This window comes from Acipenser ruthenus, chromosome 3, assembly GCF_902713425.1.
Source record: "Acipenser ruthenus chromosome 3, fAciRut3.2 maternal haplotype, whole genome shotgun sequence".
Taxonomy (NCBI): Eukaryota; Metazoa; Chordata; class Actinopteri; order Acipenseriformes; family Acipenseridae; genus Acipenser; species Acipenser ruthenus.
In genome coordinates, this window is record NC_081191.1 from 75,133,132 (window position 1) to 75,159,195 (window position 26,064).

Genomic DNA, 26,064 nt, shown 5'->3' on the forward strand with positions numbered 1-26,064 from the left:
TGTCAGTTTTTCGTTAAGTATATGGGAAACTACAAAAGGGTATGTAATTCAACATGTTAACGTAATATTATTCAGCAGGTTTCATTCAACTTTATGAAGCAAAATGAGTTAATTCTATAGGTTGTTCCAAAACTTTTGGCCACAGCTATACATGTGTTTGACAAGTTGTATATATGTTTGCTCAGTAAAGCATATGTCATAAAAGGAATTGGAACAGGAATTGATTAAAAAGGGACCAGGAATTGGAATTGGAAAAACGTAATTAACCCCAACACTGTCTGTTACAAACCACTGTCCAATAAACACAAATTACATTGGCTGAATGTATTCCCTAAGGGTAAAACACTTGGGCTAGATGGGTAAAAAGCTCTTAAGACATATTTGACCCCAATCCTACTATACTCTTACCAATGGCCTAATCTCATCCCATTTCATAGTACAAATCACTAGATACGTCTGTCCTATATACACTCTTTTTTAGTTGGCATTCACAAAGAATTAATGCCAGTATCTAGAAAAGGGGTCTCCAACCCTGATCTGGAGAGCTACTTAATTAAACCAATTATTGTCTTAACTAGTCAAGATTAACATGTGTTCCAGATCTTTAGCCTTTGATGGCATAAAGACACCTACACAACCTGCAGGATTGGGCCTTTCTGGGACCAGGGTGGGAGACCCCTGAAAATGCCATAAGTTTTCCCTGATTGCCAACAATATTTTCTTGTAGGTATCAAACCTTGTTTTTCTCTGTTGTCTTAAAGACCGAACACTTCTATATTTATTAGTAAAAAAAAATAAACAAGTGGAATAAGTGTAACAATGACACAACAAAAACAAAGTATCACAATTTGGGTTCAAACCTTTATTGTTTCAAAATTCTAAATGTCTTTTACAGTACAATAATTTGTTGTTACTTATATGACTTTTTATGGTTAATGTAGAATTACATTTTAACCCAATAATGAGACACAAGATCACCAATATGAAATAGTCTTTATACATATGCATGTTTAATGATATCGGGAAGCTTCTGTACTGAATTATATTGTAAACGGTGCTATTTCTTCAGTTTCTGAATCCATGAGAGCATTTCTATTTGCTAAAAGTGCATTTAAAAGATTGCAATGATGACTGATTCTTCAGTCTGTCAAAATATACAGTTCTGTAACAACAGAGGGCCATTATACTGGATTGTTGTGAAAAACATACAGTATTTATCTAGAGTATGAACTAGAACTTTCATCTAGAGTAGCAAACTAAAGAAAATATATTAATATGCATGCCATGAACATTCCTCCATAAAACTTTATTTTCTGAATATTACAGAGAAAGTATGCTGATAATTATATTTTTCACAAAAGGACAAATGCTGGTAAATATAATAACTAATATGTAACATTTAAATATTTATGTTAATTTTACAGACAAATAGTCTGGCTATTAGCCACTATATACAGGGCATGCCCTTAAAAAATAATTTGGTCCACAAGTCCTTTGGGTAAAAAAAAACCAAACAGACAACAATGCAAATTAGTAAATCACATTTATTTTTTATTTTCAAATTTTCAATCAAGAACTTACTGCAAAAGGGCGCCCAAGAATTGATCATGTTTATCCTGCCTGCCACTGTGAACTATGATAAAGGTACATTATGAGTAAAATGAGATAAATAAAGAAAAATGACAAAACAATCAATGATCTGATAGTTCTTTCTGTCTTGAAGTTACACTTTCTTGTTCCAGGGTACAGCTTTCACTCTGTAGAACTTTGTGCCCAATGGAACTTTAAATCGGTTTTGAGCCTAGAAGACATAATATATAAAATATTTAGTGGATTAGTTGTGTAAAGTGTTATGCTACCAATAATGATACGTAATGCACTGTTATATGGGGTTTAAACATAATGTATCTTTAAAGTAAATGTAAAGCAACACATTTTAACGTTCAAAGCTGAGACCCTAAAAAAAAAAAAAAACACAGGTTCTAAATTCCTTTGAAGCTCCCTAAATTAAAGCTAGAGCCCTAACCACTACTCCACACTGCTGCCCACACTGTAGTACAGTATATCATTTAACTGAAGGTCTCACTAAATAGTTTCTACAATTACACTACTGATACTTGTAATTGTAGCAGCCCTAATGGATAGTGACTTTGTCATTGTTTTTTTTTCTTTTTCTTTTTTTTAATTATTTGCAGCTTTGCAAAAAAAAAAAAATGGTGCAAAGTAAACATCATTTTCCAAAGCTGTTAAAGACTTTTCAATATTATCATCTGTAGATCATGAAATAATTCTAAATGCTGGTTATAAGAAGAAATTATAAACTTTCCGGTTCATCTCAGGCAGACTATAGTGGTCATTATCTCACTTAAATGACAAAAGCCTATAATTTTGCAACTGCCCCTTTTAAGCTTATTTCAATGCTACTATTTCAGTCTGTGGATGTCAACGACCTTGAGACTAATTTTATTTATTTATTTATTTATTTATTTATGCTTTTTTTGTTTCGTATTTCAGTTGTTTTGTGTTTTTTGGGATCTGTGTGGAATATTGTATTTTATCTGTCAACTTGATAATGCAGCAGCCATTTTGTATATTTACACTTTACAAGGCTGCTACAAAAAAAGCTACTATTTTTGTTAACAAAATATATTTTGAGTTTCTTGTGCTGTTATTTTCAAACCCCTAAATAAATAGAAAATAATCAATACTATGAGTTAGATTTGTGAACACAAGCACCTCATCCTCACAATAAATATCCGAAACCCCCAAATAACTAATAAATAATTAAAATAATATGACTTAGATTTGTTGTCTTCTCTGATTGATCTCTGATTACTGTGCACTATAAACAACCTCCTCTGCATCACAATAAACACCTGAAATCCCCATATACTAGTAAATAAATAATAATAAATTGTGCACAACAAGAATTAAAGTGACACACAGACTTTAAAGCAATCAAAATCCATGGTAAATAAATGGTTAAAAACTGGTAATTTTCTGAGTAAAAATCTGAGTACGAGTATTGAGTTCTGTACAGCAGGGGTTCCCAAACTGTGGTCTGTGGGCCGCGCCACAAACCCGGGTGGGCAGCAGGAGCAATGACATTCTATGTATTTTTTTTCTATTAATAGCAAAAAGCAGGCGCCGGCAGCAGCTGTAACTGTAGAAAAATAAAGCGTAGCAAGGGAGTATTGGCGGACTGTCAGTCAAAGCAGAAATTAACAAATCAGAGTTAACAGACAATAGGGCAGTGTTAAGGTCATGTGATCGCTCTGCTGGCAGATGTAAAAAGTGTGTTGAGTATTAATAAAATTACAATGTCGAATCCACTACCAAAGAATACGTTTTGCAAAGTAAAAAGAACAAAAGCTACAGGAGTTTTAATGCATTTTTACCGCGGGCTCAGTTTTGAGGTACTGGAATTAGTTTTTTCTTTTGTAATGTTTTCATACTAAATTTTCTACTTGATAACATTCATGTAAAAATTTAATTGACGGCTATGATAAATACATTTTTGTGACTAATTAGCTATTAACATTTAAAATATTGAGTACTTTGATATATGTTTCAATATTAGCTAAATCAAGTTATTAAATCAAACTGATCAATCTTGTTAGATATTGGTAATTGATTTATCAAAATGTTTGGATATACTGCTATATTATTGATTACTGGCTCGTTCACAGTTGTCTTAAAATAACACTAGAATATGTTTTGTAGGCGGTAGGCCAGTGTCAGTTTTGTATGACTGACTTCGTTCCATGGGTCAAAATGCATCAAAAACTAAAATATTATTATCATACTGAGAATGAAATACTTCTTTATCTAATGTAATCCAGTTAAAAGTTTTGTGTTAGCAATGCTTATCATAAAACTTCAGAACAAATAACTCTGAGCCAATAAAACTCAGTATAAAAAAATAAAATTAAAAAAATAAGTAAACCAAGGAAATGGCATAAAGCCACATCTGTGCTTCACCACAAGTGTCAAAAGTACGCCCCTCCAGACTGTTGCTGATAAAAACACTTAAAATGTCAGCACCAAGCACAACTCTCACTTAGTAAAACTGACACAGAGAGTAAAAATGGTCCCCCAGATCACAGCACCAAATCCTGCTGTTGCAAATAATTTTAATACAAAGGTACTTCTCTGACTATAATTATAGTAGTTATAACCTCTCTTTGAAAATTGAATTAATTTGAAATCATATATCTTTTACCAGACATATACTGTATATATTTTTTTACTTAAAGCTGTAAAAATTTGACCAAGGTGTTATTCATATTACAGTAAAGTGGTTAATACTGATGATTGCATTGCTGACAAGGGATAACCGCATGGATCACATATAACACAGTACATAGTTAAAAAAAATAATAATAATAAATTAAAAAAAAAAAAATTCAATACAATTGGTAGTAATGCAAACATTCAGCAAATAAGTACATTAAACTATCCTGGGCTACAAGTACAATCCTGGATGGCCACAATTAGGTAAGTCAAATTAGAATGTAAAATGTTAGAATAATATTACAGAAACAAAGTTGTTATAAACTCCTTTTTTAATACAATGCACAATTAATTTATAACACGGTTCTTTTTATGATTGACACCCAAAATATTAGCATAGCCCCTCCTTAATTACCATAAAATGACACCAATTGGAGCAGTATTTAGAAGTTTGTTGGAAACCAATAAAAAAAGGACAGGGTCAGTAAAAAAAAAAAAAAAAAAAAAAACAGGAATAATAGCACTAGTATCATAGCATGCTATTTTTATTGTAAATGTAGCCACTCACATATCCGACCCTATAATATTGGGACTTAAGTGACAGTTTAATTGAGTGGGATGCATATCTCATTATTTAATTTTGGCCTGTTCCAACCCTTGTCCGTTTTTTCAGGGCACACAAAAAATACATAGTTGAAAGAACGTTGTTTTAAAATAAGTAGGCTTCCATTTAGATGTACTGTAGTTGGTTACGTTGGTACAGTACAATATTTTCAACAGAAAAAAGTATTTTAATTCAGAATGATATGATTATGAAAATATTATTTGCCAAAAGAGACGACACGTGGACTGCAACACAGTACATACTTTTAACTCCGGTACGTATTGTAGCAGTAGGTAAAATAAACCATTAACGACCCAACAGCAAAATGTTATTAAAATGTTACTCATGCACAGAACTGCGTAAAATGTAAAAGGCAATGCAATTTAGCAAAAGATTTAAAAAAAAAAAGTTTCCAGAAATAACAGTATCCAAAGTCAGTATTCAAAATATAGTGAACGATAAGGCCTTAATGTCACAGTTCACTTGCAAATTAAAATGCACAAAAGCAACTAAAGGTCACAGATTTAAAAACAATGCATCACAGTCTCTAAAACTGTTTAATGATTAACTGTTTTACATTACCGTAGCTTGTCTCGTTCGCTTTGTTTTTACTGCGTTTTCGAAATTGGAGTAAGCGCTGTGTAACTGCACAATAAAGACAGACTGATTTGGCATGCGAGAAAAGAAAAAAAAAACGTGGGCTGTGATGGATAAACAAATAAACTGTAACACTGAAGAGATGGGTTTTATATCAGAAAACTGGTGAGGGAGTCGCGTGTGACTGGTAAGTGCATTCATTTGTTACGTATATATAATGGGAATTGATTTGTTTCTAAAACACAAACGCGACTGATGTGTATCTGAGTGTCGAATATCCGAGTGCTGACTGTATATAAATATTGTGTCAAGACGTTCTTACCTTCTTTGCTTGACAATATTCCTTTTCCATAACTTTTCCAAGAACCCATGGCCTTCGTGGAGCACCTGATGCTTAACAGACAAGAGTAATAGGTTATAATTCAATGTACAATATTATGATACAGAAATAAAGTCTGTCCAAACATGAATGCAATCCAAGTTTAAATGAAAATACCTGGAAAACGTATATATATGATTGATATATATATGATTGATTGTCTGTATATTTGATGGATATGGACAGTTGGAGCATTGTCATATATTCTAAATCACTGTGCTGCCTCACAGAATTTAAACTAAGTATCGGTAGCCATCTTGCTTACACTCACTTACATTTGTACAGCTGTAACTATGAAACTGAGTGACCAATTACCTGCAAATAATCCCAAAGTAGTAAGTAGACATGCCAATTTGGATGAACAACAATTAAATGAACTGGAAGATAGCAAAACAGAAAAATAAATAAATAAAAAATAATAAATTTGCTGTCTTATGCTCACTCACCCCGACTTTCTCACTTCAAATAATGTATTTTTAGCAGTCTGTAAACGCTAAAGAAAAACACAGGGGCTCCTGAGTGGCAAAACCAGTAAAGGAGCTCTGCATGAAGTGCAGGATGTGCCCTATAGCCTGGAGATCGCAGGCTCGAATCCAGGCTATGTCATTACCGACCGTGACCGAGGGTTCCTAGGGGACGGCGTACAATTGGCCAAGCACCACCCGGGTAGGGAGGGATAAGGTTGGCAGGGGAATCCACGGTTCACTGCGCACCAGCGACCCCTGTGGCTGATAGGAACACATTTCGGATGACGCGTGTTTCAGCCTCCGTTTCCCTGAGTCGCCGGGGGGTTGCAGCGGTGAACCAGGATAAAAACAATAATTGGCCATTCCAAATGGGGAGAAAACTGTGGTAAAAACCATTGGCGATGACTAAATTTATAAAAAAGAAAAAGAAAAACACAAAAAGGCATTTGTGCACATTATCCACCCCTCTCTGACACAGATCTTGAACAAATTACTGACATCCGAGACGTCACTGAATTTATTTTATTTCTCACGTCTGTTCTGCTCAGTGTCTGCACTGACAGGAAGAAATAAAATAACTCAGTGCTGTCTCAACTCCACCCCCTGGTGTATTTTTTCAATGGCAATGTGCACACTATCAAAAAAACGATTTGCTTTCTTTTATATGTTTTAACTGAATTCATTTACTCATCTTAAGTTAGTGTGTAGTTCAAAGTTATACATGGGACTACTTTCTTTGGCGTAAGGATATTTAATAAAAAACATGATTTATGTTTTACCTGGATTAGAAATGCAATAAGGCCCGGCTGGGCATCCGTATATGTTGAATATACAAACTTCTTGGGGGGTGAAGGCACAACGCCTCGAGGCGTCTGTATATTAGACGTATACAGATGCCCAGCCGGTCCTTATTGCGCATATATATATATATATTATATATATATATATATATATATATATATATATATATATTATATTATATATATATATATATATATATATATATTATATTATATATATATATATATATATATATATATATATATATATATATATATATATATATACACACACAGTGCCTTGCAAAAGTATTCAGACCCCTGACCAATTCTCTCATATTACTGAATTACAAATGGTACATTGAAATTTCGTTCTGTTTGATATTTTATTTTAAAAGACTGAAACTCAAAATCAATTATTGTAAGGTGACATTGGTTTTATGTTGGGAAATATTTTTAAGAAAAATAAAAAACTGAAATATCTTGCTTGCATAAGTATTCAACCCCCACACATTAATATTTGGTAGAGCCACCTTTCGCTGCAATAACAGCTTTAAGTCTTTTGGGGCAAGTATGTACCAGCTTTGCACACAGTGTCGGAGTGATTTTGGCCCATTCTTCTTGGCAGATTTGCTCCAGGTTGTTCAGGTTGGTTGGACGACGCTTGTGGACTGCAATTTTCAAATACTGCCACAGATTCTCAATGGGATTGAGATCAGGACTTTGACTGGGCCACTGTAGGACATTCACAGTTTTGTTCTTGAGCCACTCCAATGTTGCTTTGGCCTTGTGTTTGGGATCATTGTCCTGCTGAAAGGTGAATTTCCTCCCAAGCTTCAGTTTTTTAGCGGACTGAAGCAGGCTCTCTTGCAGTATTTCCCTGTATTTTGCTTCATCCATTCCTCCTTCAATTTTAACAAGATGCCCAGTCCCTGCTGATGAGAAGCATCCCCACAGCATGATGCTGCCACCACCATACTTCACTGTAGGGATGGTGTGTCTTGAGGCATGGGCAGTGTTAGGTTTGCTTTGGTGTTAGTTAGTGTTAGTTTTGGCCAAAAAGCTCTATCTTGGTCTCATCTGACCACAAAACCTTTTCCCACATTGCAGCTGGGTCACTCTCATGCTTTCTGGCAAACTCCAGACATGCTTTCAGATAGTACTTTTTGAGTAACGGCTTCTTTCTTGCCACCCTCCCATACAGGCCAGTGTTATGCAGAGCTCTTGATATGGTTGACTGGTGCACCATTACTCTACTCCCAGCCACTGAACTCTGTAGCTCCTTCAAAGTGATTGTTGGCCTCTCTGTGGCTTCTCTCACAAGTCTCCTTCTTGTATGAGTTTTGAGGGACGGCCTTTTCTTGGCAGTGCCTGGGTGGTGTGATGCAGCTTCCACTTCCTGATTATTGATCCAACTGTGCTCACTGGGATATCCAAACACTTGGATATTATTTTGTACCCTTTCCCTAATCTATGCATTTGTATTACTTTATCTCTAACTTCTGTAGAATGCTTTTTGGTCTTCATTTTCCTTCAGATTCACAGCCTGACCAATGATCCTTCAACAGTGGGGTTTTTATTCAGAAAATGCGACAGCAACTTTAATGGTTCACAGGTGGAGGCCAATGGTAAGGTAAACTGTGTAAACTGGGAGCTTCCACAGCACAGGGGTTGAATACTTATGCAAGCAAGATATTTCAGTTTTTTATTTTTCTTAAAAATATTTCCCAACATAAAACCATTGTCACCTTACAATAATTGATTTTGAGTTTCAGTCTTTTAAAATAAAATATCAAACTGAACGAAATTTCAATGTACCATTTGTAATTCAGTAATATGAGAGAATTGGTCAGGGGTCTGAATACTTTTGCAAGGCACTGTATATATATATATATATATATATATATATATATATATATATATATATATATATATATATATATATATATGAAATATTATATAGGGACTATAGGTCTGATGGCTTCGCAGTGGATCCGCAGTGTGAAAAAAGACAGCTTGGCAGGGACACGTTTCAGAGGGGGGCTGCAGTGGTGAACCGCGTTTAATAAAAATACAATTGGTGTTTTCAAATTGGGGAGAAAAATTGGCTAAAAACATTGGCAACGACTAAATTTAACAAAATAAATAAAAAATAAATATCTGCAAAGTGTACTTTTGTTATTTACGGAATATTGTCCGCCTTAGGTCAACCTTGTCTTTGCCTGATGTGAAAAACTAATGTATGCCTTTAAAAAAATCAAGGTTGGACTATTGTAATGCCTTGCTTGCTGGCGTTTCTTTAAAATCAATTAATCGGTTGCAGTATGTACAAAATAGTGCTGCACGGCTTTCATCAAGATCTAGGGAAGCATGAGCATATAATCGCTGTGATCTTGATGCTGACGTTCAAGGCTTTGCATGGCCTTGGCACATCATATGTCAGGGACATGCTTAACCTTTATTTGCCAGAGCAGAGCTCGATGGCCACCCGCCTTTGGAACAATCTGCCTGGACACTTGAAGGACTGTGAGACTACTGAGGTTTTTAAATCTAGACTCAATATATATTTTTATCAATTGGCTTTTTTTGTAATTGTGCTTATTGTTTTACATGTATTTTTCTATTTTTATTTTTTTCTTCCTCTTTTAAGCACTTTGTGATTCCTGCAACCAAAGGAGCTATATAAATACACACATTATATATAGATAGATAGACAGACAGACAGACAGACAGACAGACAGACAGACAGATAGATAGATAGATAGATAGATAGATAGATAGAAATCAACAGGTTTTAGTATCCTGGATTTAGAATCATGCCTTATTTCATTATTTCCAGAACTCTGTCAATCTGTCAGACTGTCAATCCTGGAACATGTTCTGAAATTATGTTATTATCTCAAATCAAAGCAGTAATTAACTTCAAAAGGACATTCGTCAAAGCTAAATCACTTCACAACTAGTGAAACCAGCTCCCCCAAAAATTACATTTATTTATATAATGTATTCAACAAGACGGCTTTGTAAGGCCAATAAATATTAACACAAATTCAATTACAAGGATGTATCTATTTTACATGAATGGCAGAACTACATTTAAAGTATAAATTTTTTTCATCTAAACATAGTGTTCTTTATTTTCTAATTTGTTCCCATTTACTCATATTTGTTACAGACAACAAAAACAATGCAAATATGAAAATACGGTATTACAATATGACCAATCATGTACCACACTCACCTGGTTTGAGATCCAATGCTGCAAGAGACTCTGAGTGCAGAAAGTATAAGGTTGGGCCAACAGTAAACAGGACATAATTATCATGCCGTTCATCCAAGATAATAAGAACCAAATCTCCAACCTGAAAACTGAAATAAAATGTCAATCAATATACATGACCAATTCTGAGCAAAGAAAACTAAATGTTTATGAAAAGGCTAGCTTAATATGAATGTACAGTATGTAATAAATGGCACTCAAGTCTATAACTGGCAGACCCAAAGTTCAGTAAAAAGTAACAAAAATATTTTTGTTTGAATACTGACACAGGAAACTTATATTTTGTGAGGTTGTCAGTTGAAACTGCAGTCACTTATGACGGGAAGCTGTAGATGAGACCCAGAGCAGGCGTTCCAGTCAGTGCATAACTCAGGAGTCGTAGAAGTTTAATGCTGTGAGGGAGATGTCAAAGGTGTTACCCCTCACACATATGGAGACCATTCGTGGATCACTAACCAAAAGGACTTCAACCTAAGTCCTCAATGCACAGTTGTGTCATTTTGAACAATTCCACCAAATTGTTGTCCTAAAGCAGAAAAAACAAGTGTTGTCCTGGACTGTTTAGTTCATTATCTGCTATGTACATCAAGGAAAAAGAAAAGGAAGAACCAATCCTATAAATGCAGTCCAAGAGCTGCAAACCTCCACCATGTACACACCCCTGCAGGAACCAGGACCAGACACTTCAAACACATGAGGGACAAGGGAAATGGCAGCTGATACACCATGATATCGTGATCGAACCAGCTCCATGCTTAACTGTAGGTACACAGTTTTTTTTTCATGCAGGCTTTGCCTTTTTTTTCTCCAAACATACTGTGGTCCATTTTTGGAAAACAGTTATACAGTATCTACTGCTTACACCATACAGGGTTATTTTGGGCAGCTGTTTATATATGACAAATAGCGTTTGCCATTCCCACTGATTTCAATAACAAGGGGATCGTTTATACGGTGTTAAGCATGCCATATATTTCGGGGAAACTCAGCTGTTTAGATCTTGTTATGTGTCACACTGCTTATACTGTAGTGATCGCTCTTACTAATCCACCAAGTAAATGTTTTCACCTCGTTACCTTGCCATTCACATAGATTTCAATAGAAAAGACAGCACCTTACTGCAGTAAAAGCTTGACAGATCGATCATCAGCTGTTTGCACCTCATTACTCCTGTACTGTACCTTGGCTATTTAATCCCTGTACGCAGTGTTGGGTTTATAGTTTGAAAAAACAGCAATGACCGCAACAGCAAGCATGGCTGGAAAGAGAAAAGCGATGCGCATTAGCATGAAAATTCAGTATAAATAAAATGTCTCTGTTTGATGCTGTGTGCTTGCTAAAGCATGCTTGGAACTCTGTCAGTCAGCAAACAATGCAACGTTGCTTCAAAAAGCTGGGGACAATGTGGGAATGGACCTGATTATGGACTGGGGAAGGGGATGGGAGTACTCTGTAAATAATGTGTTTATAAATAATGTGTTATTCTTGTTCAGATCTGTTAGCGTTTTCTCTGTGTTTTGGTGCTTGTTTGACAGAGCTGAAAGACTGCCTCTGTGACTGCATCACTGAGGGGGGTGGGAGCAGGTCTGACATGACCATTCAGAGATAGGGAGCGTTGGACCAATGAGTGAGGAAAGGGGAGTGACTGGAGTGTGTGTGTGTGTGTGTGTGTGTGGAGATGACAGTTTGAAAGATAGAAGCAGGATCTGGCGGCAGGAGAATTGAGAGAGAATGAGAGCCATTGTTCAATAAAGCTTAAAAAATTATAAATACAGCGGTTTCCTACTGCTTTGAACCGCAACTGTTGTCTGTCTCATTATATCCTGGAAAACCTGCAGCTCAACGCTACAATATGTAAATAAATCCTGTTCGCCTGTGGGGCGTATCAACTTCAACCTCCGTCTCAATCTCCTGTCTGTATGCACACATCCACACGACAGACAGCTACTTTGTCACAAGCATTAATACCCTGTATCTTTCTAAACAAGGGATTTAGGTGAGCTCCCTAACAATAGCTGAATCTCAAAACAATAATATAGTACAGTAATTGTTACAGCTGTGTATAATGGTATTTAAAACAGGACTCATTTATCTGCCTTAATCTGGTCCCATCGCAGTTGGATACGCGACGGATTACTGTACTTTTTATTACATTCATAGGTTTTAATACATCTTTTTATTAGTGTAATGAGTGTCTTAATAAAGATTTTTAACTGCATACCCTCTTGTTTGTTTTGATTACTGTACTGGTGATTGGGGGACATTTTGAATGTCAGGTTATTGTATGTGAGTTTATACCATCCATCGCTTACTGCAGGTGAACCACGTTAACACAAACGCACCCATTCTAAGCGGTGGCAATGGTATTTAAGTCTCATTGGACGAGAGAATTTAGTTAAAGAATGCTTCAGATTCCTGTTCATTTTTGACGGTTTGTTTCATGAATTTTCTTTAAAAGTGGTTTGCAGCGATGTCTATGTGCACACAACTCTTCTGTGTTCAGGTGCCTTTGTACAGTTCTTTCTAACACGTTTATACCTGATGCTTCTAAATCTTTATTTAAGTCATTGTCTGTTAATCTTGGATTCTCCTACCTGCTGTACCTGTAATCCGATGTGTCCCCTTCAATTTTTTTCAGGCACCCTTCATGCCCCCCTCAAAATGTAGGATTCTGAAACATAGTTCATAGTTCAGCTACTGAAACATATGAACTGCTTTTTTCGTGATCGCTACATTCAGCTGTCTTTTTCCAATTTGACAAGCCTTTCGTGAACCATTTCCTCTGCACCTACTACCACCAAGTATTGTACTGATTGGTGAACAATGTTAGGCCTACTAGCATTATTTCCAACAGAAGTATCACAAACTAGGTAGCTACATATAAACTGCTGTTTTTTTAAACAATCATTACACCAGTTTGGGAGTAAAACTGATGAGGAGATCAAACTTGAAAACATACAAAACACTTGTATATGTATAATGTGGAAAATTGAAATAAAAGATTTAAGTGGGGATGCATTATTAATATTATTTTCATTGAGCCATCTGATACCAGCTGAAGTGTAATAAAAGTTTTAGGCTTGTCAACCATCAAAAAAAAAGGTTAAACCTATTGCTATATATATATATCTTTTTAATAGCCGATTGTATCGTTTACTTGCTTCGAATTACCTCTGCATTCTCGAGAAGTCCCCCGATCACATTAACTGGATTTGCACAGTCTGTGCCCCCAGATTCTACTGCACAGTTCTCCAATTACTGCCTTGTAATAATAATAATGTATGGTAATAATAATAATAATGTACGGTTATTATTGATCAGCCATTGTATTTGAAAAAATTGAAGGCGTAACACAGCGTCAAAAAGACCCCACATGTCCTGTATACAGTCACGTGGGATGCTGACTTTCAATCCATGCCCACTATAGCGCTTCAGTGCTGTCATAGCCTTTCACAAGGAGGTGGTTCAGAGACGGCATAAAATATGACAGCTCTGTGACGGTACAGGCAATTCACACAGACCAAAATGCTGAATCAGTGCTGGTTCTGAGCCATCATAACTCGTCTGTGTGAAAGGGGTATATTGTTGCTGTTGGGAAACTAATGCAGACCTAACCTAATATTGCTGCCTTAAATTTTATGTTAAAGTTAAACTACACAACAGAACATGATCACTATATCAATCAAATGCAGGAGTATTAACACAGTAAAGTTACAGTACCTATACAAATGTATACCATTGTTCAGAATCAATATGGAAAGCAAAGCCATTTAGCTGCAAACCTCCATTATCTGACATGACTTCAATTAGACTTTGCTATACACAGTGTTATTCCGACAGCGGGACACATTAGATTTTATTGTGCAGCCTTCTTACTGAGCATTATCTTCAATGATGTCCACACTGAGACAGGAAATAACATCAGCTTCTCAACGATTGCATGGTTCTGTTTTGCAACACGGAATGACACTAAAGAATGTTGTTTGGGTTTTTTTGTTTGTTTTGTTATTGGGAAATTGAGCAAAATAGTCTTTTTAACATTACCACCACAACGAATACTAAACAAATGGCCTACAGTCAAATAGCAAGACTTTTTTTGATGATATTTCTGCTATGTTGAGTCCATTGCATGGGGAGTGGGAGATAAACATATTCTTTATAAAAGAAAAATTGAATGATTGTTCTGTTTTTTTATTTTTTATTTAATTATAAATGAAAAAAATGTGTCAGTTAAATTGTTGTACAAATGTATTTATACAGGCTAACTATACCCTGTTCAAAGACCCACCTTAATAGGATACAGTCTCTTATTCAGCAGTCACAAGTGCAAGTGAGTGCTTCAAACATACTTTAATTTTTTTTTTTTTAAATTGAAAGCCCAGATTTATTGGTCATGTGTTTCTGCCAATTCCCAGGTAGGCTAAAAGCTGTCCCATCATTTCTCTAGCTACCGTTTGCAGTATATTGACAATTGACCATTGAGAAGCTGGGAAGCAACGAAGTACAAGAAGATTGATAACATGCATACTCAAGCTCTGCAAATTTGCTATGCTTATTCTTTACACATTATACTTAAATATCATGCATAATTCCATTTTTCTTTCAAAAAAACACCAAGTACACAGCTTATCTGGAGTGCTGACTAAGAGGACTGGAGACTTAAACTAGCAAATCCCCTGGGGCCGTGTTCACAAAGCTGACTTAAGTCTAAGACCAAAAAATGGGCTTAAGTCGCTTTTTCTGGCTTGGTTATGACTGTCTTAAGTCTGTTTCACGAAACGATTTTCTGGGGGGTCTTAACTTAGATCAGCGCTTGTGTCCTCGCGCAACGTCTTCACTGTCTTCCACTCGAGAGAAAGCCGTTGAGGGACAGACTGATAACACTAAGTTCAGTTTGGGACAAACACCAATCACAAAATGTTTTAGTACAAATATTTATTGTGGAGAATGCAGAGTATGCGATTTTACAGAGAAGTAAGTTGTATATAAACATTCATTTGGCATCAAACCTAACTTGGTTTGAGGGCTCGCTGCCTGGCCTACTGGACGAGGCTGAGACCCCCATTGATAAAACCTAGAAATTGTTTTTAAGAAAGGTGGAGATGGGGAGGTGGTGGGTTACGATGAAATCCAAACGCAACTGAGAGGTAAGTGAAAAGGGGTATTTATAGTGCTAACAATCTTAATTAGCTAATGTGTAAATTGAATGATTCAATTTGGTGACGCGGAGATTGGTATCTGACCCTCCTCCCGAACTTTAATTATAAATTTCATTTCAGTAGTTCGGGACAAACACCAATCACAAAATGTTTTAGTACAAATATTTATTGTGGAGAATGCGGAGTATGCGATTTTACAGAGAAGTATGTTGTACATACACATTCATTTGGCATCAAACCTAACTTGGTTTGAGAGCTCGCTGCCTGGCCTACTGGACGAGGCTGAGACCCCCAAAAAGAACAAGCCGGTCTCAATGCCATGATTAGTATTGAATATAGCCCACTTGAAGGTTTAGGCAACCTTTAACAAATGATCATCAGCACGCAGGAGAGGAAAACAAAACCCATTTTTGGGAAATAAACCTCTGGGAATCCATGGCTGATTTGATTGCCCTTCCTCCGGGTAGGCTACTAACGCTGAAGAGCACATTTTTGTAAAAGCATTTTTAGGATCTTTAATATTGGTTGACGATTGTTCAGTTTTTGTTAATAAACAGCGGGTCTGAGGGTGATGCGCCCTGAGAAAGACAGCAATGGTTAAGAGAGAAAGGGGTCATATGGATGAACATGGGAGTTTAATTTATAAACAAAATTGGAAAGTGTTTCCTAATCTTCCTGGTCAGTTTAACTTATTTTGGGCAGGAAGGAAAAGGTATCAAATGAGGGGATTGCTAGGTCAGAGATGAAGGGGTGAATCTGGGGTTGAATTTGTGAGCGATGTAGACTCTGAGCACCTAAGGAACCCAAGGCAGCTAAGAGAAAAGGGGCTTTAAAGTTTTATCTAAAACAGGGAGGAGTAGCTGGAGTGGATGAGAGGCACCATGTGCTGTTTACTGCGAACAACTATAAAAACAAAATGAAAGAAGAAATGTGACATAAACGGGTATATTGTATCAGGCTGAATGATTTGGAAGCATAAAGTAATCAGGAAATGTGTAAAAAGATCTGGCCAGATGTTAAAAACAATATAGCAGTGAAAAGGTTATTTCTTACTGGACACCACCTGAAATCATCAAAGAATAAAGCTGGTGAAGTCTCTGTCTGAAAGCGAGTGGCCTACATCAATAATATGGGTAAAGCTGACTTACATTTTGCCCAAAGAATTTCCATAACACTGGAAATTTGAAGTTGCCGGCATTATTTTATGAGTTTTGAGATATTAGCAGAAGTAGGTTCATTGACAGCCGAAGCAAACGGTTTGTAAACTTACAGTACAAGCACCCCTTACGAGGATGCTCAAAAAGCATCAGGTCTCAGGTTTTACCAGTTGTTGTAGATACTGTATATTAATCAGTTAAAGCTGAAAATGAATTACATTTATTAACTTCAACCAAGACATTTGGTTATTGCCCAGAATGATCACACCTTTTTATATACATATATTAATTCAGGGACATCTGTTCTAAAATGCCTAAGTAAAACATACTTTTGACAATAATGGCAATGCAGTTCCATGCCCATTTTTCTCGGTCTCTGGTTTCTTTCTTTTTTTTTTTCAGTTTCAGCTGCCTATGCTTTGTTCATTTTGAGGTTGTCTGATAAGCATTTCTTAACATAGTATTTGCAACGCGATTGCAGAAGATCAGGAATTGTGTTTTTGTCTCAGCGATTTTTCTAATTGTCTACAGAAATTGATGGGAGCCTAAATCAAGTCAAAATGTCGCTGTTCTACCCCCCTTTTGATGCACCAGGCTTTAAACATGCATTTCCAAAATCTAGAAATGTATAGTATGATAACACCATGTAACAATTTTTTTTTTTTTTTTTGTTCCTGGGTAGTAAGTGTTATTTCCTAATTGCTTATGCCTCAAAAGTATAGAAAATGGCTATTATTCCCCACAAACTTTGCTTTTGTGACCAGGACAGTGATATTTTGAAATTTACCTATTTTCCAGAACATTCCAGATAGATTCAGTGCTGAGTAAACTTGGAGTAACTTCTAGAACTTTCCAGTAATATAAATAGTAGTATAAACACAGGGGACTTAAGCCCACCAGTTCAGTTTAGTTCCAGCTGCCTAAGTGGATACATATCTGCATTTTTCTGAGATGGCATCAAGAGGCTGCAAGCATCCGGCAGACGCATTTTGAGACTTCAAAATGGTGGCATTCCTGATGGGTCTCCAAGGCGGTTTTACCAAGTTTCCCTGCTATCTTTGCCTTTGGGACAGCAGGGACACCAAGGCGCACTACCACAGGCGGGACTGGCCACAGCGGACCGAGTTCTCTGTGGGGAGGAACAACGTCAAGTGGGAGCCACTGGTGGACCCCCGGAAGGTGCTGATGCCACCACTGCACATCAAATTGGGCCTTATGAAACAATTTGTCAGAGCTCTAGATAAGGAGTCGGCAGCCTTCAAGTACCTTCAAGACTTCTTCCCTAAGCTGTCTGAGGCAAAGGGCAAAGCCGGTGTCTTCGTCGGACCACAGATAAAGAAGATCCTGGAGTGCAATGAATTCCCCAAGAAGCTCACTAGTAAGGAGAAAGCGGCTTGGAACAGCTTTGTCGCAGTGGTTCGGGACTTCCTGGGCAATCACAAGGCCAAAAACTATGTGGAGCTGGTTGAGACTCTGGTGAAGAACTACGGCACAATGGGCTGTAGGATGTCCCTCAAAGCCCATATCCTTGATGCTCATCTTGATAAATTCAAGGAGAACATGGGAGCGTACTCGGAGGAGCAAGGCGAGCACTTCCACCAGGATATACTGGACTTTGAACGCCGCTACCAAGGACAGTATAACGAGAACATGATGGGAGACTACATTTGGGGGCCGATTCGTGAAAGTGATTTACAGTATAATCGTAAATCTCGAAAAACTACTCACTTCTAAATCTTTTGTAGTCATTTTGTATTACTTTAGTATAAATACATGTTAATTTGGATTCATATGTTGTTTTTTTCTGACTTTATGTGAACGAAGAGACACAAATTCGCCCGTTTTCTTATTGGAAATAGGTAAATTTCAAAATATCACTGTCCTGGTCACAAAAACAAAGTTTGTGGGGAATAATAGCCATTTTCTATACTTTTGAGGCATAAGCAATTAGGAAATAACACTTACTACCCAGGGACAAAAATTGTGTTACATAGTGTAATGATTGTATGACAACATCAGAATTCTAGAAAAATAATGTTCTATTCTGGTCAGTAATGGGTTTATTTGGTACTTTTTTGTAAATCACCTATAATAGTGTCAGCATATTTAAAATATAATCATAGAGTAGATAAGAAATGCATACTTACTCTCTAATGGCAATTTTTTCAGAATGTCTTGATGATACTGAAGACATGCTCTGAGACATCTGTAAAACAAATGTAGAATGGGTCAAAATGAAGTCATGGTAAAAAAAAACAACAACAAAAAAAACCCATCATGTGCCCATGATTTCAGTATCTGAAACTAATACATTAGATTAACAGATATAAAAAAAATTGTTAACGCAAAATTAGAGCGATTAGTCTCTTCACCATGACCTACATCTACCATGCTATACACAGCTATGGCCAAAAGTTTTGTGTCACCTAAAATTTTTGGATTGAGACATAATAAAAAATAAATTAGAGTATATTAACATAATTTAGATCTTCTATTTAACATCATGTAATCAAAGAAACTACAAAATGATATTGAAAAAGTCTACCAGAAGCCATAATAGTAGTAAGTCATGTTAATTTTGAAATACTGCATTTTCAATTTTGGAACACTAAGTATATGGAATACTACAAAGCGGTATGTAATTCAATATGTTAACATATCATTACTCAGCAGGTTTCATTTTATGAAGTAAAATTTGTTCTATAGGATGATGCAAAACTTTTGGCCATTGCTCTAGTAGGACAGATCACTCAAATATAGTAGTGCTATTACAAAAACTTAAATGGAAATCAAACTACTGTGATATCTTGGATGTCACACATCATAAGAACATGCATATAAGTTCCATTATATAGTCATCGATTCTAATACCATAACTTGCGTTAAAAACGTCTTAAACAAGTTTGATCACAATAAGTAGTTAAACTCTAAAATATGACATATGTACAGCCTTCACTACAGTGTATAAATAATAAATCAAATAATCAGAATTCAAGTAACTTGTTAAATAAGAGTGCTGATGTGCCTTGTGATAAAAAGGCCTTTGTTTTCAAACACCAAGATTTTATAACCTTAGGGGGCATTTCATGTTGTATAATAATCTTAAATTCTGGTAATATTCAATATCTTACAAGTATTTTAAACAAGGTTTATTAATGTTTTATACTTTTCAAGAATCAGTAAGGCAAAAACTGGATTATACAAGCGATATTATACGAAGAACAAAAGGCGTATTTATTCTTCCTATACAATATTGCCAAGGGGCATTACCAAAAAAAAGGGAGAAAAATGAAACAATAATGTACGGTTTTGGATGCCTGTGTGGTGCATCTGGTAAAGGCACTCGGAGTGCAGGATGCGCCCTATAGTTTGGAGATCGCCGGTTTGAATCCAAGCGATGCCATTGCCAACCGTGGGCAGTAGTTCTCAGGTGGCGGCGCACAATTGGCCAAGCCCTGCCCGGGCAGGGTAGGGGTTAGATCGGCTGGGGAGTCCTTGGCTCACCGCGCACCAGCGACCCCTGTTGCTGGCTGGGCGTCTGCAGGTCAGTTCAGAACTGTGTGGTCCTCTGACACTGTAAACTCTGGGTATGGCTGCACACAGGTTTGCAGAGCAAAAAAAAAAGCAGACGGCTGACGGCACTAGTTTGAGGACGTGAGTGTTCATCTTCGTCTCTCCCAAGTTAGTTTGGGGGTGGCAGGGGTAAGCCAGGTTGAATAATAATTGGACATTCCAAAATTGGGGAGGAAAATGAATAAAAATAATTGATAAAAATAATACAAAAAAAAAAAAATTATAATGTACAGTTATTATTAAAATGCCATCTATTTCAATGGAGATTAACCATGTGCCACTTTTCACTCCTCAGGAATGAAGTCTACCCTTGCATTGCATTATTATTATTATTATTATTATTATTATTATTATTATTATTATTATTATTATTATTATTAATAATAATAATAATAATAATAATACACCCCATTGGAATGTAAATTGTAAAAAAAAAATGCACCTCAGACACTTGCACTCTGACCTGAGTGAGAGCTGAAGCCTGCTAAGCCATAGACAGCATCTCTGCTGTAAGCTTAGCAGACTGACAATGAAACGGGAATATAAAAATTTATAACACAGACGTCATGTTTGATTTCCATGGTTAGGATTTACACCATGTAATTAGAACCTGTACTTAATCCAGAGAAGCATCACAACTGGTACCACCTAAATAATCTCTGTTTATACAACATATGACAAGAAATGGGTTTTTATGTGAACAAAAACAAAGCATCCCGGGGGGACATCTCACTCAAAGGGAAATGTCATATCAGATGAAGTAAAATGTGAAAAAGTGGTTATGGCAGTAAAATGGTAGTGGCAGTGAAAAGGCTATTTTTTGCTGGACAATCCCAGCAATGGAACTTAACTAAGAAAATCAAACAATAGTTATTTAAGTCAATAGGCCATATAAACAAAACTTTAAGGACTTTTTTTAAGGACTACTTTTTGGTAAGGTTTGAATCAACTTTCTTAGTTCAAAAAGTTATTTTGTGTAACACAGAAAGGCACATTTTTGATAAACTCACATATCCGACCCTATAACATTTTGACTTCAGTGACAGTTAAACAAGTGTGACGCTTATCTGATTATTTTATCTGATTTGACGTATATGTAGGTGAGCACGTTGTAACCTGCCCCCTACCCCCCAAACAACCCCCTGCCGTACACACACACACAGGTTTCGTACGGAAAGAAAAAATATGACTTGGGTTTGAGGAACTGTACAGGGAGAAGTACATTGAAGCACGTATTTGTCTTTTCTTTGACAAGCTGCCGTTTTCTTTCTTATTTTTTTCTCATATCTGACATATCACAAGAGGTGGATCATGATGATGGTAGATTGTTCATGGAAGATTTGATTCTGCAGGGTCAATGCAGGATATTTACAGTTAGGATGTTTAACTATTTGAAGACGTTGTGTTTTTCATCCAGAGGGGATACATACATCCACTGTGTGAACAATGTAATAATGAATAAAGTAATAAAATACTGGTATGCTAAGATTTGTTTGCAAGTTTGGCTGTATGCGATACAACATTTTATTACAAAAGTTAATGATAAACAATACAAAACTCACCAGCCGTTGATTCAGACGTTTGTTCTCTTCTTCCTTTATGTGTAAAGTCTGTAAAACACAATAAAAATGCATAATATTAGATTATTATTTTCAAATTTTCTTGAATATTACTGTAATTATTACTTTATTATTATTTTTTTGTTTACTATTGCACTGGGGAGAAAAAATCTTAAAACAGATAGTTACAAATAAATACTTTAGTGTATCCATAAAATATTCATATTTGATTCTAATTGGTGTGTGTCATATGTTGATGACTTCTTACTGCATGAGAATTAATTAAAAGACATCACTCAACAGAACCATGCACCTATTTTCTTTTTTAAACACTATTTAACTTAACTGTAATATACAGAACTATGGATACTGAAACTTAATGTAACAAAGTCATTATTATAATTATAAAAAACAAAAGAACAATACCCACCCTTTCTAATAAAATGATCCTTTGTTTTTCTTCAGATATTACAGGTATATTTTCACTGAATGGGGAGAATAATGAAAATGATCACATAATAGTAATTTTAAGAAAATGTATCTCTAATATATATATATATATATATATATATATATATATATATATACATATATATACATATATATACACACACACACACTAGTGTGTTTTTTTAAAAATGTACACAAAAAGTTTTAAAAATTAAAAAATATTTTATTTTTCAGGATGTTTCAGACAAAAGCCCTTCTTCAGCTGTTTAAAAAGAAAAAAAAGTAAACACAGTGTTATTGTTGTTATTCAAGAATTGTAATTATACAAAAATTATGTGGATGATGTCAAGATTATTAGAACAGAATGTTCATTCCCAGAGGTTCCAAAGTTCTACTTTTGCCCAAAACGTCCTGAAAATAAAACATAAAATATTTTTTTTAATCTTTTAAACTTTGTGTACATTTAAAAAAAAACCTTTTATTTCATATGCCTTCACTATTGTACACTGCAGTTATATATATATATTAGCTCAAAGAGCCAGCTGCCCAACATTTCGATATGTTGTACATATCTTTCTCAAGGGAGCCTGTGTTTGAATCTAAACATTGGAGGTATTTATAGGTTTTTGACGGCATGACAACTACTTGTTATTGTTTACATTCAAATCCATGATTTATTCTTACATGATGTAATGGTGTTCTATATATTGTGACATTATCTCTACTTCTATCTTTGAATCTGTATTAATTCTAATTAACTTTACTTTATATAAACTTATATTTTTATTATATCATGCAATGCTGGCTCTGAGGATCAGTCTTGATTTGGCCTCCCCAGCGCATCAGCATGCACAACTTTTGAATGAATTTTGCTTATTTATTTAACTGTTATATATTTAATGAAGTTTATTAGTTCATTCTTTTCTGTTGAGTCCCGCTGGCATAATCGTGTTCAGTCTATTTATCCATTTACTTTCTTTTATTCTTCTATATGTTGCATTGTCTAATCTTAGTTGTTCTAATACTACAAACTTTACATCATTTATGTCATGTCCTTGACTGGTGAAGCGCTGTACTATTGGTTCATTCATTTTTTTTTATTTCTAATTAATGAAAGGTGGTTCTGAATTATTTTATATAAAGTGGTTCCAGTCTCTCCAACATATTTGATTTCATCACATTTTTCACAGGCTATTCCATAAACAACATTGCTGTTTTTACAGTAGGTATTAGTTTTTAGTGGATATGTGGTGTTCTTATGTTTAATTATATTTTTACTTTTGTCCATGTATTTACACACTTTTCATCTACTGGTGCACATGTTCATAGAACCTATTTTGTCAATTATTCTTTTATGTTTACTGTGATCTAAAATATCACCTAAATTAGCTTCTCTTTTGAATGCTACAACTGGGGCCTTAAGAATTTTTTTTAATTTTTCTGAAATATGAAGAATCCGCAAGTGTTTCCAAATTATTTTAGAAATATTGCGCAAAAGTTTAGAGTAAGTCATTAATAATGGGACTCTTTTGACCTTTTTATCTCTATTTTTATAATCTAGTAGCTCATCTCTTTTTAGTTTATCCACTTTTCTTAACTCCGTCTCTATAATTCTTTCTTTGTATCCTCTTTATATATATATATATACAAATACACACACACACACACACACACACACACACACACACACACATATATATATATATATATATATATATATATATATATATATATATATATATATAAATAAATTAAAAACACTGTACAACTATGTATGATTAATGCTGCAAATATAAATGGTATATAAATACAAATAAATTAAACTTACTTTTCCTCTTGTCTGTCTTCCTTTCTGCCCAGCAGACATCTCAGTATCCTGCCTTAATTTGTATTGTCTACTTAAAACACTTCCCCCCCTGTCTTCTCTTCTTTGTTTTTATTATTTATTTCTTAGCAGACGCCCTTATCCAGGCGTTTTAAATGTATCTGCCCTTTGCATTTTCACATTTCACTCAGAACTACTACTTACACTCTTTAACACTTTTATTATTATTTCAATTTACATTAAATGTAAAAAACGTAAGCTATATGATATACAGTATATATATATATATATATATATATATATATATATACACACACACACACACACACACACACACACACATACATACATACATACATACATACATACATACATACATACACACACACACACACACACTGATGTGCAAAAGTCTTAGACATGTTGCATTTTTCTACTCTGATGCATTATGAACATCAACAATTTACTCAAAGCCTCCACTAGTGATTTCTACTATTATAACAACCTTGACTTGCATCACTTGATTTTCATGGTGTGGTATCCGAAGCATAATCAACAAGTACAGAGAAACATCATCTGTAATTGACAAACCCAGGACTGGAAGACCCAAAAAGCTGTCTAACAAGGATGAGCAATACTTGAAGATAATATCCTTAAGGAATAGAAAGACGACAAGCGTTGAATTGACAACAGAACCGGCAGAAGGCACAGGTGTCGTTGTCCATCAAATCAACAGTACAAAGGTCACTCTTGAAATCAGGACTTAAAGGATGTGTTGCAGTAAGAATAGAGAAAGGGGAACAAGACTAAAAGGCTAAACTATGCACAAGAACACAGAAATTGGACTATGGAACAATGGTCAAAGGTGCATTGGACTGTTGATGGATGGGCCATGACACCTGTGCCTTCTGCCAGTTCTGCTGTTAATTCAACATTTGTCTTCTTTTTATTCCTTAAGGATATTCTCTTCAAGTATTGCTCATCCTTGTTAGACAGCTTTTTGGATCTTCCAGACTATTTTTTAAAACTAGCTTCAGCTCCAGACTGTATTCACAAAATATTACTACATAACTATATTCTTTACACATTTTACATTATTTCGCAAGGCCTCATAAGCCAGTATTTAATTAAAAATATAAGAAAGATCTGGGTGACAAGTAATTGAATCTATTTGAATTGCCTGCTGGGAGTACATGGGTGATTTTTGCCCCTATAAAGTAGCTGGTGCCCATGAGTACTAGCTATTGTAGGAAGATAATTCTTACGGTAAGCTGACACAAAGAAAAGTGACAAAGAAAATAAGATTAAAGAAGCTTTTTACTATGGTGCTGTTTTACTTCATTGTTTTTATAACGTATGCTTACTGTATAGCCATCATACTGGCTTCCACTGCAGAATCTATTCTCCCATCCTCCCCAATGGCAGCAACTGAGGCCAGCCTCTCGGAGTCAACATGGGGTTCTGCTGCACATGCTCCCACCAAATCGGCCCCAGCCGGATGATTAGCAGAAGAAAAGAATGCCGAGGAAACCAATGAACTGCTGCGCATCTTGTTAAGTTCTTCTTCTAGCTGCTTCTTTTCTTGGAGCAAATTTGCTCTGTCCTCTGAGAGAGTTTCAATCAAATCTAAAATGAAGCAGAGCAATGCCATTAATACATTCAATTTCCTGGTCAAACCAATTCTCAAGATTTTCAGGAACACTTACAAAATTCAGTAATTTCTAGCGTGTTATAGTATGGGTTCAGAGTGTGCAAATGAACAATGTCTAATTTAATCCTACAGTGCCCCCTAATGAAATTATATTTACTACACTGTACTCATTACTGTTGAGAGTTATATGTTGTTTTAACTGGAAATATGTTGCCATTTTAAGATTTATTCCCCATAAGATACATGGAAAACACAGTGGGAAAATTAATACAACTGAACTTGACACTGATTCATTGCCACTGTGTTGCAAAGAAAATGACTGTACTGGAAATATTTGTGTAAGCTTACTGA

General features: G+C 35.4%; 1 protein-coding gene across 4 annotated transcripts in view; it reads right to left on the reverse strand.

Annotated features, from left to right (window-relative positions):
• Positions 1 to 849: 849 nt before the first annotated feature.
• The window catches only part of LOC117394383 (RB1-inducible coiled-coil protein 1-like), an 82,173-nt gene continuing 56,958 nt past the window's right edge, over positions 850 to 26,064 (reverse strand). For 3 of the 4 annotated variants that reach the window (XM_034921105.2, XM_059016823.1, XM_059016831.1), the window contains 7 exons: positions 25,427 to 25,688; positions 22,218 to 22,272; positions 21,791 to 21,838; positions 18,803 to 18,861; positions 10,301 to 10,428; positions 5,757 to 5,827; positions 850 to 1,801 (listed from right to left, as the gene is read on the reverse strand). In XM_034921105.2, the coding sequence (XP_034776996.2) occupies positions 1,724 to 1,801; positions 5,757 to 5,827; positions 10,301 to 10,428; positions 18,803 to 18,861; positions 21,791 to 21,838; positions 22,218 to 22,272; positions 25,427 to 25,688 (701 nt within the window). In that variant the 3' untranslated portion in view covers positions 850 to 1,723. The remainder of the gene's footprint in view (positions 1,802 to 5,756; positions 5,828 to 10,300; positions 10,429 to 18,802; positions 18,862 to 21,790; positions 21,839 to 22,217; positions 22,273 to 25,426; positions 25,689 to 26,064) is intronic. The other variant, XM_059016835.1, reaches the window with a different exon arrangement.